This window comes from Suricata suricatta, chromosome 16 (genome assembly GCF_006229205.1).
Source record: "Suricata suricatta isolate VVHF042 chromosome 16, meerkat_22Aug2017_6uvM2_HiC, whole genome shotgun sequence".
NCBI classification, from domain to species: Eukaryota; Metazoa; Chordata; class Mammalia; order Carnivora; family Herpestidae; genus Suricata; species Suricata suricatta.
Genome location: NC_043715.1, coordinates 37334021 through 37349703, shown reverse-complemented (window position 1 = coordinate 37349703; position 15683 = coordinate 37334021). Strand labels below are relative to the sequence as shown.

Sequence of the window (15683 nt, the reverse complement as noted above, 5' to 3'; positions counted from 1 at the left end):
CCAGAACAGGGGACCTTTCCAAAGGAGGGCGGAAATCATCCCTCCTGACATTGGGCAGCCTGGCACTTTGCTGCCTCTGCACGGGAGATCCGTTTTTATGGAGTTCCCGCTGTCAGACGGAGACAGTTGAACACCCTTCCCTTGCATCTCCTACGTCCGCACAGTGGCCACTCCGTGCGGCGTGGCCTCACCCCTCTGTGGGAGCTCCCGTTCCTGATCGGACTCTTCCAGAGTGCCTCACCAGAAATAAATCGCAAACGCGTCTAGGACTCCAGGAGTAGACAGTGCGTTTCATGGGTATTTAAGCAGCAGCATTAAGTGCTATCGGAATCCCTGGAATGTGCAGTTCAGATTTATGTGTGTTAACAATTCTTTACTGGTTTGCAATAAGCCAGCCGACTTTCACTTTAATACTAATTTTGTCCTAGAAGAAGGGTATACCGAAGCACGACAGCAACAAACAAAACTAAACCGGCATCTACTTCATAACTATAGCAGTGAACCGCTTCCAGCACGGAACCATTTACTAAAACCCAGAAAGGAAAAAAGCAAAAAAGAGAAAAAAACTTTACCAAAATGACCCTCAAGAGTGTGCGCCACGCCTTGAACAGTGAGCAATGCAGTGCCTTGAGGTGTCTCAAACTGTCTTTCATTTTCTAGACTTAATGGCTGATTGCAGAAATCAATGTTGCCATTAGTAACAGGGTATTTGTTATGGCATGATTTCCTCTGTTGTTAGGCTGCAGAATGATTACAGTATTAGCGAGATGCTTTCTTTATAAAGGGCTAGAGATATAACTTTCAATTTACCATCCATTAGAAAGGGACTTTGAAAATACGGATGGAGGCAACAAGCTTACCTCCTGTTAGGTAGCGATTTTAATTTAGCTGTCTTAGGCTAGTGTGTTTTTTTTGTTGTTGTTTTTGGTTGTTTTTTTTTCCCCCAAAGCGGGCCAGGAAGCTTCAGCGTTTCACAGACATTTTGATGACAGATTTTCTGCTCTGCTATTTTAGACCCCAAAGCTGTGTCGCCCGTGTAACAGTACAATTTAAGACACGCAGTCATGCATCTGTGTTTCAAACCTCTGTGCTTTTCTAAACCATTGGAGGAGGGTGGTGTGCTTCTCCAGGTTACAGGGGCCGGACAGGTGAGCCACACTGTAATAATTTCGAAGGGGACAGGAGACAGGTTTGGTCTGGGGAGGGAGAGTAGGGTGCCCAAATGAGACCACCGTGGAAATACACTCAGGGGGAAGGATGGTGAGGGTCTGAACTTACACCTTCACATCCATGGATGGAGCCAAAACACCAGCTCCTGGGTTCCGGAGATCAGGTGATGGCGGATGGGGGTCGGACAGAAAATGGGGCCGGGCAGGGAACCGCTGGGGGGAGAACAGGCTATGGCTATTGGTGAACGTACCAACTGGCCATCTCTACCACACAGTAGGATCAGCTTTCTCTCCTGGTAGCCAGTGCTCAAGGGAAGACTGGAAGAGACTAGCCTTCCTTTGAGGCGGGGCAGAAGGGGAAGGTCCACATCTGCCACCAACCCAGAGTGAGCTCAGGACTGACTTGAAGAGCAGCGAAGGCCCTTCCCCGGAGTAGAGCCAGGCCCCCTGGACGGGGCGGGCCCTCCTCCCCCGGCTTCCCTGGCGGCCTACCTGAGGAGGACGGCGAGGAGGGGTGCGGGCTGTCCTCCTGGGCACTCCCGGTCTGGGAGAGCCCCCCGCCGGCCCCGCTCTCCTCGGTGACGTTGGAGGAGCCCGGCGTGGTAGAGCGGCTCACCGACTGGGACTCCTGGTCACTGCCCGAGCCGCGCCGCTCGTCCAGGCCCACGTGCAGCCCGTCCTCCTCGCCCTTGCGGTCCCGCTTGTGGACGCGCGAGTGCACGACCACCTGGTGGTAGGTGCGGAACACCCGGCCGCAGTCGGGGCACTCGGTGGGCTTCTCCTTCATGTTCCCGGGACCCTGCAGGTTGTATTCGAGCGCCTGGTTCAGCCCGTGTGACAAAAGATCCCGACTGCCTTCTAAAGGGTCGAGCTTATTTGGCAGGTCTCTCTGATTGCCCACTTTAGTGCTGTGAAGCAAATCAGCAGGCATTTTCTGCTTGGAGCCATCTGCTCCCACTAACACGTACTCCCGCTTTTCCTTATCAAACAGAACTCCGGCGTTTGCCAAAGTGTCTTCGTGGTTGCGCTGGAGCTGATGCTCTTTAGACAAGAAGCCGTGTTCCATGGCCATGCCCCGGGCCATGAGCTGCCAAGCTTGGTAGCTGTTCACGGGGTCCATCTCGGCAGCCTTGGCAGCCGCCTGCAACCGCTCGATGCAGCTGGATTTCAGCGGCGGCACGAGGTTGAGGCAGCCCAGGAGGGAGTGCTTGTCGCCCTCGGGGACCCCGTGGGCCATGCTGGAGATCGGGGACAGCAGCTTCCCCAGGACCTCCCTCTCCTTCCCGGGCAGCTCCCCCTTGCCATAGAGCTGGCCGGGCTCGCTCAGGCTCGCTTTGTCCGGGGCCATGAAGCCGCTCTGCAGGCAGGAGAGGTACCTGGAGTACAGGTTGGCGTGGGCCTCCTGGGACATGCCGCCCATGGGCACGGGCACCTCCGGGTCGCTGGGGGACTTGTTCTTCACCGACAGCTTGTTGAGGTGGACCTTCATGTGGTTCTTCAGGAACCAAGGCTCTTTGAAGCGCCGGCCGCAGATCTGGCAGCAGTGCTCGAAGGAGTCCTTGTGCTTCCGCATGTGGCCCTTCAGGAACCACGCCTGGCTGAACACCTGCCCGCACACCTCGCAGCGGAACTCGTTGGCCGACTGCTCGCCGCCGCCGTTGGGGCCCTGGCCCTGGGCCGACTCGGCCGTGATGTGGGCCTTCTCCACGTGGCTGATGAGCTCCTCCTCCTGCGAGGCCGCGAAGTCGCACAGCGTGCACTTGTAGGGCTTGTGCAGGATGCGGATGTGGCGGTCCAGCTCCTCCCGCTTCTTGAACTTGCCCTTGCAGAAGGTGCAGCGGAAGCCGGCGGCCGGGACCACCGGGTCCTCCTGCACGCTGGCGGGCTTGGGCGAGGGCACCGGGTTGGCCACGTCGGGCACGCTGTGATTGGCGGGCGGGGCCAGGTTGCAGGCGGCCAGCGGGGCCTGCTGCGCGTGCGCCAGCGGCTTCAGGTCGGGCCGCGGCTGCAGCAGGCTGCTCTTCATCTGCTTGTCCCGCAGGATGGCCCTCTCCTCCAGCTCGTGCAGCAGGCGGTTCTCCTCGCGCACCCGCCCGCGCCCCTTCCCCAGGTTGCCCAGCTTGTGGGTCCGCAGGTGGATCTTGAGGTTGCCCTTCTGCGCCGCCCGGTGGTCGCAGTAGGGGCACTTGAAGGGCTTCTCGCCGGTGTGAGTGCGCATGTGCAGGGAGAGGATGCTGTTGAAGCGGAAACGCTTGCCGCACAGCGGGCAGGGGTACTTGCGGTTTTTGCGGGCATCGTCCTCGATGTCGCTCATCTGGGACATGATGCCCAGGTTCTGCCCGTTGAGGAACTGCTGCAGGTCCACCCGCCCGTTGAGGCTGGTGTCGACGTCCCGGCCCAGCTGGTTGGCCAGGAGCGCCATCTGACTGCCCATGGGCTGGCCGCTCATGGGCACGTGGGCCTTCTCGTCGAGGGGCGCCGGGGCCTTCTCTTCCGGATTGGGCCGGGGATGCAGCTCGGGGAAGGCATGGCTGAGCTGGGAGGTGATCTGGTGCAACTTCTGACTCATGGCATACTGGCCGTTGAGGACAGGACCGCTCAGGTGGGGCTCAGCTTCCGGCGCCGCCGAGGACACTCCAAGGCACAGACTGGCTTCTTCCATCCCTGAAAATAAAGAGAGACTTGAGATCTGTGCCAGGTGCCGCGGCGCGGTGAATCAACAGCATCAGCTGGTGAGGAATTTGCATTTCGTGCCTTACCTACACATAATAATGCTAAGGAATTATAGTCAAAAACAATAATAAAAAGATGAATTATTAAATGCCAATTATGCAATATGGCACTGCTCCTCCAATTTGTTTTGGCGATAGATCGTCTTCCTTGTATTTTCTATTTACCGACTGCAATTATTCATTTGCATTTAAATTATTAATGTTTTACCACTTTCAACACCTAATAACAAAACAAGGGTCTACGTGTTAAACTTTCCCTCCGGTGCCCCTAGTAGCACCTGCACCTGTTGGTTCTGTTCAAAGTTTGCCTTGGAGCAGAATGGCTTTCACTGCAAGACCAAATAGACTCACCTAGAACTTTTGTTTCCGGCGACTATATTCAATACATTCGCCAGTCTGAGATGAAAGAGATTATTTTATGATTTGGCCAAAAAAAAAAAAAAAAAAAAAAAAACCCAGAAAAACCCAATGGCATGATATTTACTGGTACATAATAAAACAAGATAATGTTTTGGGAAAAAATAAAGTAAAGGACAGGCTTTAGAACAATAAAAGGGATTTTGCTTTAGTCAACAAAAAGTGCAGTAATATCTCATTAAGCTGATTAGTATGCTGCTTAGAAACAGTACTAGGTGCTGTAACACATGATTATAATCATAAAAATCCTTCAGTGTTTGCAAGGAAGCATTAACGAGGTATATTAAATTTTAAGGAGACTGCGAGTAGCAGCTTTGCAAACCTCAGAGATTAAGATTTAACCCTTATGTTACGAAACACTGTTATTTTGTCATTTAGTAACCGTGCCCATCAAAGGAAGTATAAATGATCTGGTGACAGAATCTTAGCGGATGGTCCAGACTGTTCATTTTTGGACAGGGGTAAGACTTGCATCCTTTAATGGGCTCTCTCTGTCCTTCCACTGACATGATATCCCAGGCAGGGACTGTGATTGGGTTTAAAGAGATCCTTTATAGAACTAGATAAAAACCAATTAAAATCCAGGGATGATACCATAGGAAGTCTCCACCAAGTTGAAGTGTTTTTAATAACTTTCCCAGTATACAGTAATGAGTACAAATTGTACCTGCAGTATGTGTTTTGCAGAAAATTAGAACTCAAAGCTGTTTGTTAAACACTACCACTCAAAGCTGGTCTGCATAATTGCCTGTAATGCTCCTCTGTGCCCCCTTCCCAGCCTGTGCAGAAACTCGGAGGCCACTCTGCTTGGGGCTGGGGTGGAAGGAACGGCCCCCTCCACATCACAGCATGTGAGGAGCTCAGCTTTGACAGGCAACGAACCTATGCCTGGGTCCTTCTCTTTCCAGATCTGTCTTCCACCTGAAGGAGTCCAAATTCACTTCCTGCCATTGGAACAGTTTTTGCACATCTCTCCTCTTTGTCTCCCAATGTTTACATGTGTTGGCCAGCCAGGTGGTCCGGGAGCACTGCTTAACCCCAGCCAGGACGGATTCCTGAGCCAAGCAATTCCTTAGGGGGCCTGGTGGGGACAGAGCTCAACTGTGGAGGAAGCGCATTCAGCCCTCGGGGGTCTGCGGCCTCCTGGGCCTCCTGCCAGGCAGACTATGCATGGCATGGAGGGTCTCCAAAGGGAGACCTGGCTTCCTTGGCAAGAGGACAGGGGTTGTGAGTCCGTCTTGCAAGGGGAAGGAAGAAAAGACATGAATGTTTATTTGCAGGAGGGAGAAAAACAGCAACCACAGTGCAGGGCTGACTGCGTCCATGAATGACACGGACACCTGCACACATGCATACACACATAGAGGAACATGGTCACTTGTAGGAAAAGAAGGCTACCAATTTACCATCTTTCCTTTTTGCTCCTGATGGCTGTCTACACTCAAATTAAAAAAACAAACCAACAAATAAAAAAGTTCACTTTGGAGACAGGCCAGAAAGGAGTAATATCTCCTAGAGACCCTTGCTTTCATTCACCAAATTTGCCGGGTTCCCACTGTCTGCCAGCCCCTGTCCTTGACATGTGAGACAGCCTAGTAGACAAGAATGGCCAACCCCAGTGTTTGTGGCACCCACTGACCAGCAGGAAAGAGCAGGGCCAGTGTGCAGAAGTTGCTAGAGCAGGACTGCTGCCTGGAACACCCCAGGCAGGGACTCTGACAGCCCCCTCAGGGCCCTGTCTGAAGCCCCTTCTCCACCTTCAAGCTCCATCCAGCTGTGCTGGCTCCTCTCCTAAGCAAACACAGATCATGACCCTGAGGCCCCTTGGGAGTGCTCAGAATTCCACCCAACAGCTCTGGGGAAGTTTGGGAAGTCCAAAGGCAACATGGCTGGCCCGCGTCCAAAGCTGCCCGGTTGGCCTTCTCCGAAGACATGAATCCAGAAAGACAGGCTATTTTCAGGTTGCTGCTGATGAACTGGCGCCAATTCAGCAGGAGGGAGAGGAGGCTGAGTGTGCAATCCAGCGAGACTGCAAATCGGGTTGGGTGAGGGGCAGCAGGTTGAAGACCATCCCCCACCCTCATACCCGATTTGTCAAATAAAGAATATAGGGGGTTTTCAAGTTAGGCTTGGACATGGAATTCTGCAATTATGTTAAAGAACTTTTTTTTTTCAGTCAACAGATCTTTTTTAAGGAACTGGACTTCAAGTGCCTTTGCTGAAGCCTTGGTTGAAGGAAGAAAGAACGGTCTAGAACGTGCAAAGGTACAGTTGGCTCCTGGTTCTCGTGCAGGTCTCGCTCACATAGCCCCTCCTCACAAACACTCCCATGCCCCTCTTGTCAGAGGCTGTCGCCTTCGGCTTCTCTCTACCTATCACCTTATTTCCTTCTTTTCAGCACTTACCACTAGAACAACCCATTGTTGTTGACCACTTTACAAACGCACTTCTTTTCCATGAGGGCACGATCATGTCTGCCTTGATCACACGAAGCTTCAAGACCCAGGACACAGCTAGCCCATTGTATGTTCAGCATTTTCTGACCAAAACTGATGAATGAATGAAGAGACCCTATAAACACAGTCCATAAAAGAAGGCCTGCCCTGTAGAACCACTCTCCCAGCCTCACGTGACCCCAGCCTACACAAGTCCACCAACATCTACTATCTACTATCAGAGTTTGTCAGAGTTGGAAGGGTCTCTGGCTAACCTAGAACCTAGGGGTCCAGAAACCACCAAGAGAGAGCCGTCCCCATCACCAGATCTTTCATTATATATGTGCAAGGTGACCATCCCAGGCCCAGGCCACCACTGAGCAGCTAATCCCCTTCAGAACTTGACTACCCATCACGGGACCCATGTGAGAACTCAGAATTTCAGCAGAGCTGGCTGGCACCCTAGGACTACCCCCTGAGGATTACAGCATGCACACGAGCCCTCAAATGAGCCCAGGGAAAGCCTGCGCAGAGTCCCCCTGTGAGGAAGGGCCTCACCAGACAATTATCTCAGAATGTTCGGTGAGACCCAAGCACCCCATGATTCCGTGAGCAGGTGCAGACACTGGAATGGGTCAGTCCTAACCCATGCCAGCCACCACACTTCGAGCAAGAAAGGGGAGCGTGAGTTCTTGGAAAGAGCACGGGGTAATTGGTGTGCTGTCCCTGGGCCAAAGCAGCCGAGGCAGGATGAGTTGGCCCCAGGCCCGGCCCGGGACTCACAAAACCTGGGTCGGCCCCAATTTCTCCAGCCTTGACACTTCACCCTTCCAGAATTCATTTACCCCTTATGTCAGTCATTCAGTAAATACTTGCCTGGGGCCTTCTAGTACCTGCCCTCAAGGGTGTCTGGGACCCAGGGGACTAGCATAGACAAGGTCACCAATGAATGGAAAGCAATGAAAAGGCCTCAGAGAGCCTGTACTGAAGATTTAAGGAAAGGAGTACCCACTGCCGCTCTGGCCTATAGGGGTGTGTGTGTGTGTGTGTGTGTGTGTGTGTGTGTGTGTGTGTGCATGCACATGCACGTGGATATATGTGTGTGCATGAGTAAGTCTGTGTTGGGGGAGAGGCAGGCATTCCCTAGTAGTAGCACTCTAGAAACTTATACAGATGCATATCCTGGGAAACTCAGGGATCATTTATCCTGTTGTTAAGGGATTGGATCCAACTGCAGCCCTAAGAGCTCCGAGGGCCCAGGGAGGGGAGGCTGCCTGCAGGGTCTCACCATTCGAATGGAAGGAGGCGGTCATTACTCCTTCTCCCCAGCCCTCAGGGAGCAAGCCAGGGAAAGGGCCTTCCCTTTGGAACCACAGTGCTCTCTCATAGGCCCTGCAGTGAATGGCTGTCAGTACTCCTCACAGGGCATCATGCCAGGGATACTCTGTCCTGGCAACTCAGGCACATGAACGTCTACACGCAGCACTGCCCCTGCATGGTCACTAATTCCAAAGAGCACTTTGTCCCATGTGCCCAACCCATCCTCTCCCCAGCCCTGGCTCTGGACCCATCATCCCACAGTCCAGCAGCTGAGGGACCCACATGAAGAAGCCAGTAGCCAGTACAGGGTGGGCCACAATCCTGGGCTTGAGGCAATGGAGGAGCTGTGACCTTCTGAGGAATCTAGAGAGTAAGTCGCCTGACACTCCCACCCAGGTGGGAAAACACCCAGCACAATTAAAAGCAAGTAAACAAACTACTAAACACTGAGAACAGCTTGCCCCTGGCCTTCAGCTCAGGGCCCCAGCCCACGGCATATCAGGAAGAAGATCAGTAAACCCCAGTTGACTGATGGAAGGAACCAATGCATTTGTAATTTTCTAACTGTGGAAAGGCAGTGAAGGCGGGACAGTTAGAGCCCACTGCAAACTGCTGAATCTGGTACACCACCCACCCCTCCAACATTCCACCCCAGTCCTGATCTTTCCTGTCCTCAGGATCACAGCAGGGCTGCTGGTACTCAAGACCACCGTCAATATTGACGAAGAAGCGGGGGTGCACATGAGCCCCAGTCACCCTGGCATTCCTCACCACCATGTGGAAATGTCTGGGCCTCACATCTGAGCACAGGTAGGGCCCCAGTTGAAAGCTTTTGAAGGCTAGAGGTTTTCTTCTTGAGCTGTGCAATTTTACATTCCATACAAGGGTATTTGCGGCATAGGAAACCCGCCCTTGGGTGCACAGATTATCAGAATACATTCTGCCTCATCATTCCCATCATTGCAGGTACAGCGAGCCATTCAGTTGCCTTTGATGGTGCTAATGGTTATTTTGATTTTGTATTTCTGCCTTCCAAACTATTTCCTGTGATATCAATGACAAAAGTTTTCACTTAACTCTTCCAATAGAGAACCTAATTGTATCTTTCACTCAAAATGAAATTTAAAACTATCAGGACACCAGAAATGCCAGCTGCTACGAGTCTAAATAAATTTTACACAAAAACACAGTTTCATTTTGCTAGCACAGAAAAAAGAAAGTAATCTTATGAATAGTCCAAAAAATATAGATCTTGCCAGTAAGTTGCATGAACGAGTTTTATCCTTATACCATGAAAAAGAATAGTTGGGAAATGAAATGACTTTCAAAATAACCATTTCAACTGGGTTTTTAAAAATCAAATATTGTTGTCTAGCCAAGCACAACTAAATATTCCCTTTTTTATCAATGTGGGTAAAAGTGCTGCCTCGGAAAACATACAGGAGTCCTACAGCTCCCAACTGTTGGGCAGAAGAGGGATGTGGGTTCCCAGCGAGGGCCCCAAACACCACTGTGGGCCTCACAGCATGCAGTTCTGGTATTAGGTGGACCCCCTTTCTGGGGGCCTCAGACGACCCTCCACCCTTCCCCAATAACCCACCTTGCTTTCTTACACCTAGGGTAAGCAGTAATTAAGACGACTTCACCTAGAATGCAATGGCTTCTTACTAAATACTATATTCCAATTGTAGCTCAAACTGTTTAACCAAGGTTGTTATAAGCATAATACACTCCTGTTCTGAAAATACAGAACACCAGACTACTGAACCTTTTCAGGGTCATTAAACAGCTGTAAACATTATTACAAAAATAAACCAGAGATTTCATGCTTACATTTTGGCCTAGAGCTTGCTATGCTGAGCAAGTACATTTTTTCATCTCTTACAATCAACGCTGGTGACATTTGGGCATCCAAACAAATTACATCACAAACATTACTGAGGTGGGCAGGATACCGAGAGGTTTATTTGCCAGATGATTAATAGATAAACAGGAGGGCAGTTCGGGTGACCTGTTCCATTCTGACTGACGTGTAGACAATGCTATGAGACAGGGCCAGAAATAGTTAAATCCTTGCTGAAATTATTAGTAAAAATAGAATATGCAAATAGGGCCATGGAGTATGGTGGCTGTGTGACCAGTAGAGTCATGTTGGAGAGTATGGTTCAACTCCACAACCTCCCCTTGTGGATGGAATATTGGCCAAAGTCAGGGCCCTCGTGGCATTGGATGGTGAATGGGACCGTGCTGGACCGGCTTTGCACACAGCCCCGTGGAGCCCCGGCCAGCTTCTATATGGGGTTGGGGGTTCGAGGACTCAGGAAAAGAAAATGAAATAAAACCTATCCTCTCTTTGAAGACTTTGGATGATTTCAAAATTCTCAAGGGCAAAAGCGTGTTGGTTTTTGGAGTCTGGGTGGAAACTATAGACCAGAATTGAAGACAGATCATGAGCAAATAAGACGGGAAAGGAAAATATTCACGAAGCGTGCTCCTGGTCATCTTTTCAGGGTAGAGAACACTTCCAGTCTGAGTTCCTGGCTCTCCATGTGCCCACAGCACATGAAGCCGGGCAAACAGATACTGGGATGGAACTCCAACAACCTCATGTGTGGTGGCTGTTAAGACCATGGATGCATCAGGCAGAACAAACTTTCAAAAAATAACACAAAAAACAAATAACTGTTATCATCACCATTTTCATCACTGCCATCATCATCACTTCCTTTTCATCATCACCATTTTATCACCACCACCATCACCTTCACTACCACCATTGTCACCACTGCCATCATCATCACCTTCACTATTGTCATGATTGTCTTCATCTTCACCACCGCCATCATCATCATCACCTTCACCATCACCATCATCACATATGTCATCAACACCACCACCATCACCATCATCACCACTGTCATCATTACCTTCACCACCACCACCATCACCACTGTCAAATCACCATCACCATCCCCTTCACCATTGTCACCATTGTCTTCATCTTCTCTATCACCATCATACCACTGTCATCATCACCATCAGCACCTTCACCACCACCAATGTCACCACTATCATCATCACCTTCACCATCACTATCATCCCCACTGTCATCACCATCATCGCCATTGTCTTCATCTTCACCACCACCATCATGACTGTCATCATCACCTCATCATCACCTTCACCACCAAGAGTGTCACCACTGTCAAGTCACCATCACCATCCCCTTCACCATTGTCACCATTGTCTTCATCTTCACCACCACCGTCATCACCACTGTCATCATCACCATCACCATTGCCACCATTGTCTTCATTTCACCACCACCGTCATCACCACTGTCATCATCATCATCATCTTCACCACCACCATTGTCACCGCTGTCATCACCATCATCATCACCTTCACCATCACCATCATCACCACTGTCGTCATTTGTCATCACTTTCATCATCAATAACATCACCACTGTCATCACCATCATCATCATCTTCACCACCTCCATCACCACTATCTTCACCATCACCATCACCATCATCACCACTATCATCTTCATCACAGCCATCACCATCATCATGTTCACCATTGTCACCAAAGTTATCACATCATCATCATCCTCACCACCACCATCACCACTGTCTTCATCATCACCATCACCATCATCACCACTGTTATCATTAGCTTCACCATCACCGTCACCATCATCACCACTGTTATCATTAGCTTCACCATCACCGTCACCATCATCATCACCATCACCATCATCACCACTGTTATCATTAGCTTCATGATCACCACCACCATCATCACCACTGTTATCATTAGCTTCACCATCACCGTCACCATCATCATCACCATCACCATCATCACCACCGTTATCATTAGCTTCACGATCACCATCACCATCATCACCACTGTTATCATTAGCTTCACCATCACCGTCACCATCACCACCACCATCATCACCACTGTTATCATTAGCTTCACCATCACCGTCACCATCATAATTTTTATCATAGCCATCATATCATCACCTCCACCATCACTCTCATAGGCACCATTATTATCACCTTCACCATCACCACCATTGTCACCATCATCATCTTCACCATCACCATCATAATCTCTATTGTCACCATCTTCATTGTAGCCATCACCACCATCATCACCATCTACACCAGCAACAGCATCCTCCTCACCCTCCTCCTTTTCATCATCATCATCCTCCTTCTCATCCCAATACCATGTACCAGCACTGTGCTAGGTACTTCACAATCATTATCTCATTTAGCCTCCTACAACCTTAGAATGGTAGGTAGTAAACTATCCCCACACTAAAAGGAGGAAACTGAGGCTCAGAAAACTTAAGTTCAGCAAGGTCACACAACTGGGGAGCCTGATTTCAGAGTCCAAGCAAGACATGCTGGTGGGAAGGCTGGCTTCTGATGTCTGTACCATGTTAGTCTTGCTGGGCTGAATGCAGACAGATGTCAGCTTCTCCACTTGCAAAATGTGTAGAAACAAAGGAAACCGCAGTTCAGGGAAAGCTTGAAGGTGGCTAAGGAGCCAGACCCTCACAAACATGTGTGCCAGGAAGCAGAATTATGCAGTACATTTCAGAGAAAACAACACAGGGGGCTAGCATGGATGGGGGTGGGGGTGAGAAGTGGGATGGGGGAAGGGACTGTGAATACAGAAATGTGGCAAGTCTCTTACTCACCAGTGGGGAGGGTGTTACACAAATATTTATTTATATTGTCTTTACATTCATAAGGTGGATATATTATTGCACGTTCTCCTGCCCTGGGTCAGGTGGGTTATTCTCCCAACCATCATAGAGCAGTAGAAAGAGAATGACCCCTGAGATGCCAGGAACATGCATCCAATTGTAGCTCTTCCACAGCTGTTGGACCTCAGTTACCTGCCTGAGTCTCAACTTCTTTGTCTCCAGAATGAGCTGATATCAACTGACCTGCATTACTTCGCAGGGTTTTGAGAAGGCAAATGGGATTGTGGGAGAGACAACATGGCACTTAAATTGTAGAAGGCTGTACAGGAACCTTTTTCAGGTGCCAACCACAGCTTCAGCACAGGCTTCCAGGTCTAGAAAGACCTTTAATCTGGGTGTAGAATAAATATGGAGAGGCAAAGAACACAACCAAGGCCTGTAAACACGGGTAATAAAATCTCATTCATTGCCAACTTTACTGTGCATTGTAAAGTGGCACTCATCATTCAGCAACATTTCTTACATGTGGCGAGAAGAAGGGCAGCTACAAGCAAGACCAGAGCCTTGCCTTCAAAGGTTGACTCAGAGAAAGGGAGAGAGACCCACCAGACAGAAGTGCTGAAAGGGGGAAATCTACAACATGCCCTGAGGCTGGGCACAGGCAGGGGTGGGCAGTGGGGACAGGGGAAGGGAAAACAGTGAGGATAACAAACCGGAAGAGGTCAGTCCTTGGTTGAGCCTAGAAGAGATCACTAGGCACAGAAAGGTGAAAGGCATGTAGGACAGAAGGAACAGAATGTGCAAAATGGGGAGTAAGCATGGAATGTTCTGGGAGAAGATAGAGGATGGCGTGGAAGTGGGGGGCCAGGCGCAGAACTGAACGCCAATCTGTGGAGTGTGGAGTTTACACTTGGGGCAAATCGGGGGCTCAGGAAGCTTCTGTCAGAGTAATACTATTATAACATGGATGTCTCAACAGCCTACTGCACCACATTCATAGTTTTCTAGCACTTTGGGTCAGAGGAGATGGGGAAAAACAGAGGGTGAAAATAAACTCCTGAACCACAAAGCAAACATCTGAGGGCTAAAGTTCTCCTTGTGGTGAGGGAGGCCTCCCTGTGTCAGAGAAAAGGCTGCTCAGAGTTTGGAGAAGACATTGATCTTCCCTCTTCTTTGTAACAGCAGGAAAGTGAAAGAAGGGCCATCCCCAAATCTGGCAGCCCACCCCCACATCTCCAAATGTGGCAGCCCGAACTCATCCCTCACCCTTCATCCAGGCATTGCTTGTTCTGGGAAGCCTTCCTGGATTTGCCCCAGACTGGAGGTGATAGGCAGTCTCCAGAGGTCTTGTGAAGTTTCTCTGGAACTGTCCGGACACGTTCACAACGCAGCCCAAAGCACATCAATAAGGAGGTCACGTTTCTTCTCCTCTGAGGAGCTTTGTGACAACAGGGGTCCTATGACCCCTACCTATAGCACCCGGAGGACTGAGTCCCACCAAAAACTAGTCCTTTAAGCTTCTGATGATCACAGTGCAGCTGAGGGAGGTAGCCCAGAGCATCATAAGAACGCACAGCATTTTGTGGGCAATAGCCCAGGCCTCTCCCCCCAGAATGCAGGCCACATCAAGTGGTGCTTCCATTTCTCCCGGATGGATGATTTGGGAAGGAAATGGCCCCCTGATGTGCTGTAATTGATTTATCTGAACTCTGTCCACCCCATCAGGGGAAGCAACAAAAACTATATATACATGGGCTTTTAATGAATGACCTACCTTTAAAATATCACAAAATTGAAAAAGATACCAGCAGTTGTCATGAAGTGTATTGATTATTTCTCTCTCACTGGCTTTCTTTCTCTTTTTAAGCAGACTTCGTCATGGCAGGAAGTTAGATATTTAATCCCCTATTAACCCGCCTTGGCTCCCTGCTCATGCTCAGCACATAGCCGCTGCCCTGGAACAAAACAGGGGCACCCGGCACCCACAGGGGTCCCAGCAGCCCCTTCCCTCCCAGAGGGCGGCAGCAAACGGGGTGCAGGTGCCCAGCTACCCCTCGCCACCCTTTCACCCCTGATTAAAGCCATTTACCTCTGAGCACTTCTGAACTAGGATATCGTGTCGAACACTTTATTTTCATTTCACAGAAGCCTCAGATTTGATTCGGTGCAAAACTAAATATAATGCAGAATGCACATATGCAAGAGTGATCAAAGAGGGCCTGATTGTGAAATATTCATAGAAGTCGGCCGGGAGAGATTCGTTCACAGGGGCACCTGTCGAAGACATAAGCTCAGATACACATCATCTCCTAAGTACACACAATCATTACCGAGCAAAAAATCCAGGCACACCAGGGGAGTCGCTGCTGCCTGCGACAGTGAGCCAACGGACGGGGCCTGGCCAGGGCCGGGCTGGGGCTTGAGTCCCTTTGTGCTCTTGGGATCCCCAGTTCAGCATCTCCAGCTCCTGTGCAAGTCACCAGGCTGGCCTAGCCTGGCCTCTGCGGGCCAGACCCTCGGGAGGGCCACCAGCCCCTGACCAAAGCAGCTGCAGCGTCTGCTGTGGGCCAGGCTGCGTGTCAGCCAAGCTCACAGACACAGGGCTGCGGGGAGCTGCTGTCCCAGCAATGGGCACGGCTGCTTCATGCTGACAGACTCCAGGGACCGCGATGAATTTCCAACCACAATTAGGAAAGAAGGGCGAGCAAAGATGAACTTCCCAGCTCACAGGTGCGTGAGGAGAGAGAACCCTGGGGCTCTTGTGTAAGCCCATTAGTATTTGCAAAGAGGGCCCTCTGTTTTCAGTGAGCAGATGAGGGAACTTGGTGCCCTTTGTCTATATCACCCCGTCTGTCTGGAACATTCTCCGTGCAATCCCCCC

General features: G+C 50.3%; 1 protein-coding gene across 2 annotated transcripts in view; it reads right to left on the bottom strand.

The window, feature by feature from the left end:
- ZNF536 (zinc finger protein 536) overlaps positions 1 to 15683 on the bottom strand; it is a 431108-nt gene that overhangs the window by 233483 nt on the left and 181942 nt on the right. For both annotated transcript variants that reach the window (XM_029925742.1, XM_029925744.1), the window contains exon 4: positions 1662 to 3833. In XM_029925742.1, the coding sequence (XP_029781602.1) occupies positions 1662 to 3831 (2170 nt within the window). In that variant the 5' untranslated portion in view covers positions 3832 to 3833. The remainder of the gene's footprint in view (positions 1 to 1661; positions 3834 to 15683) is intronic.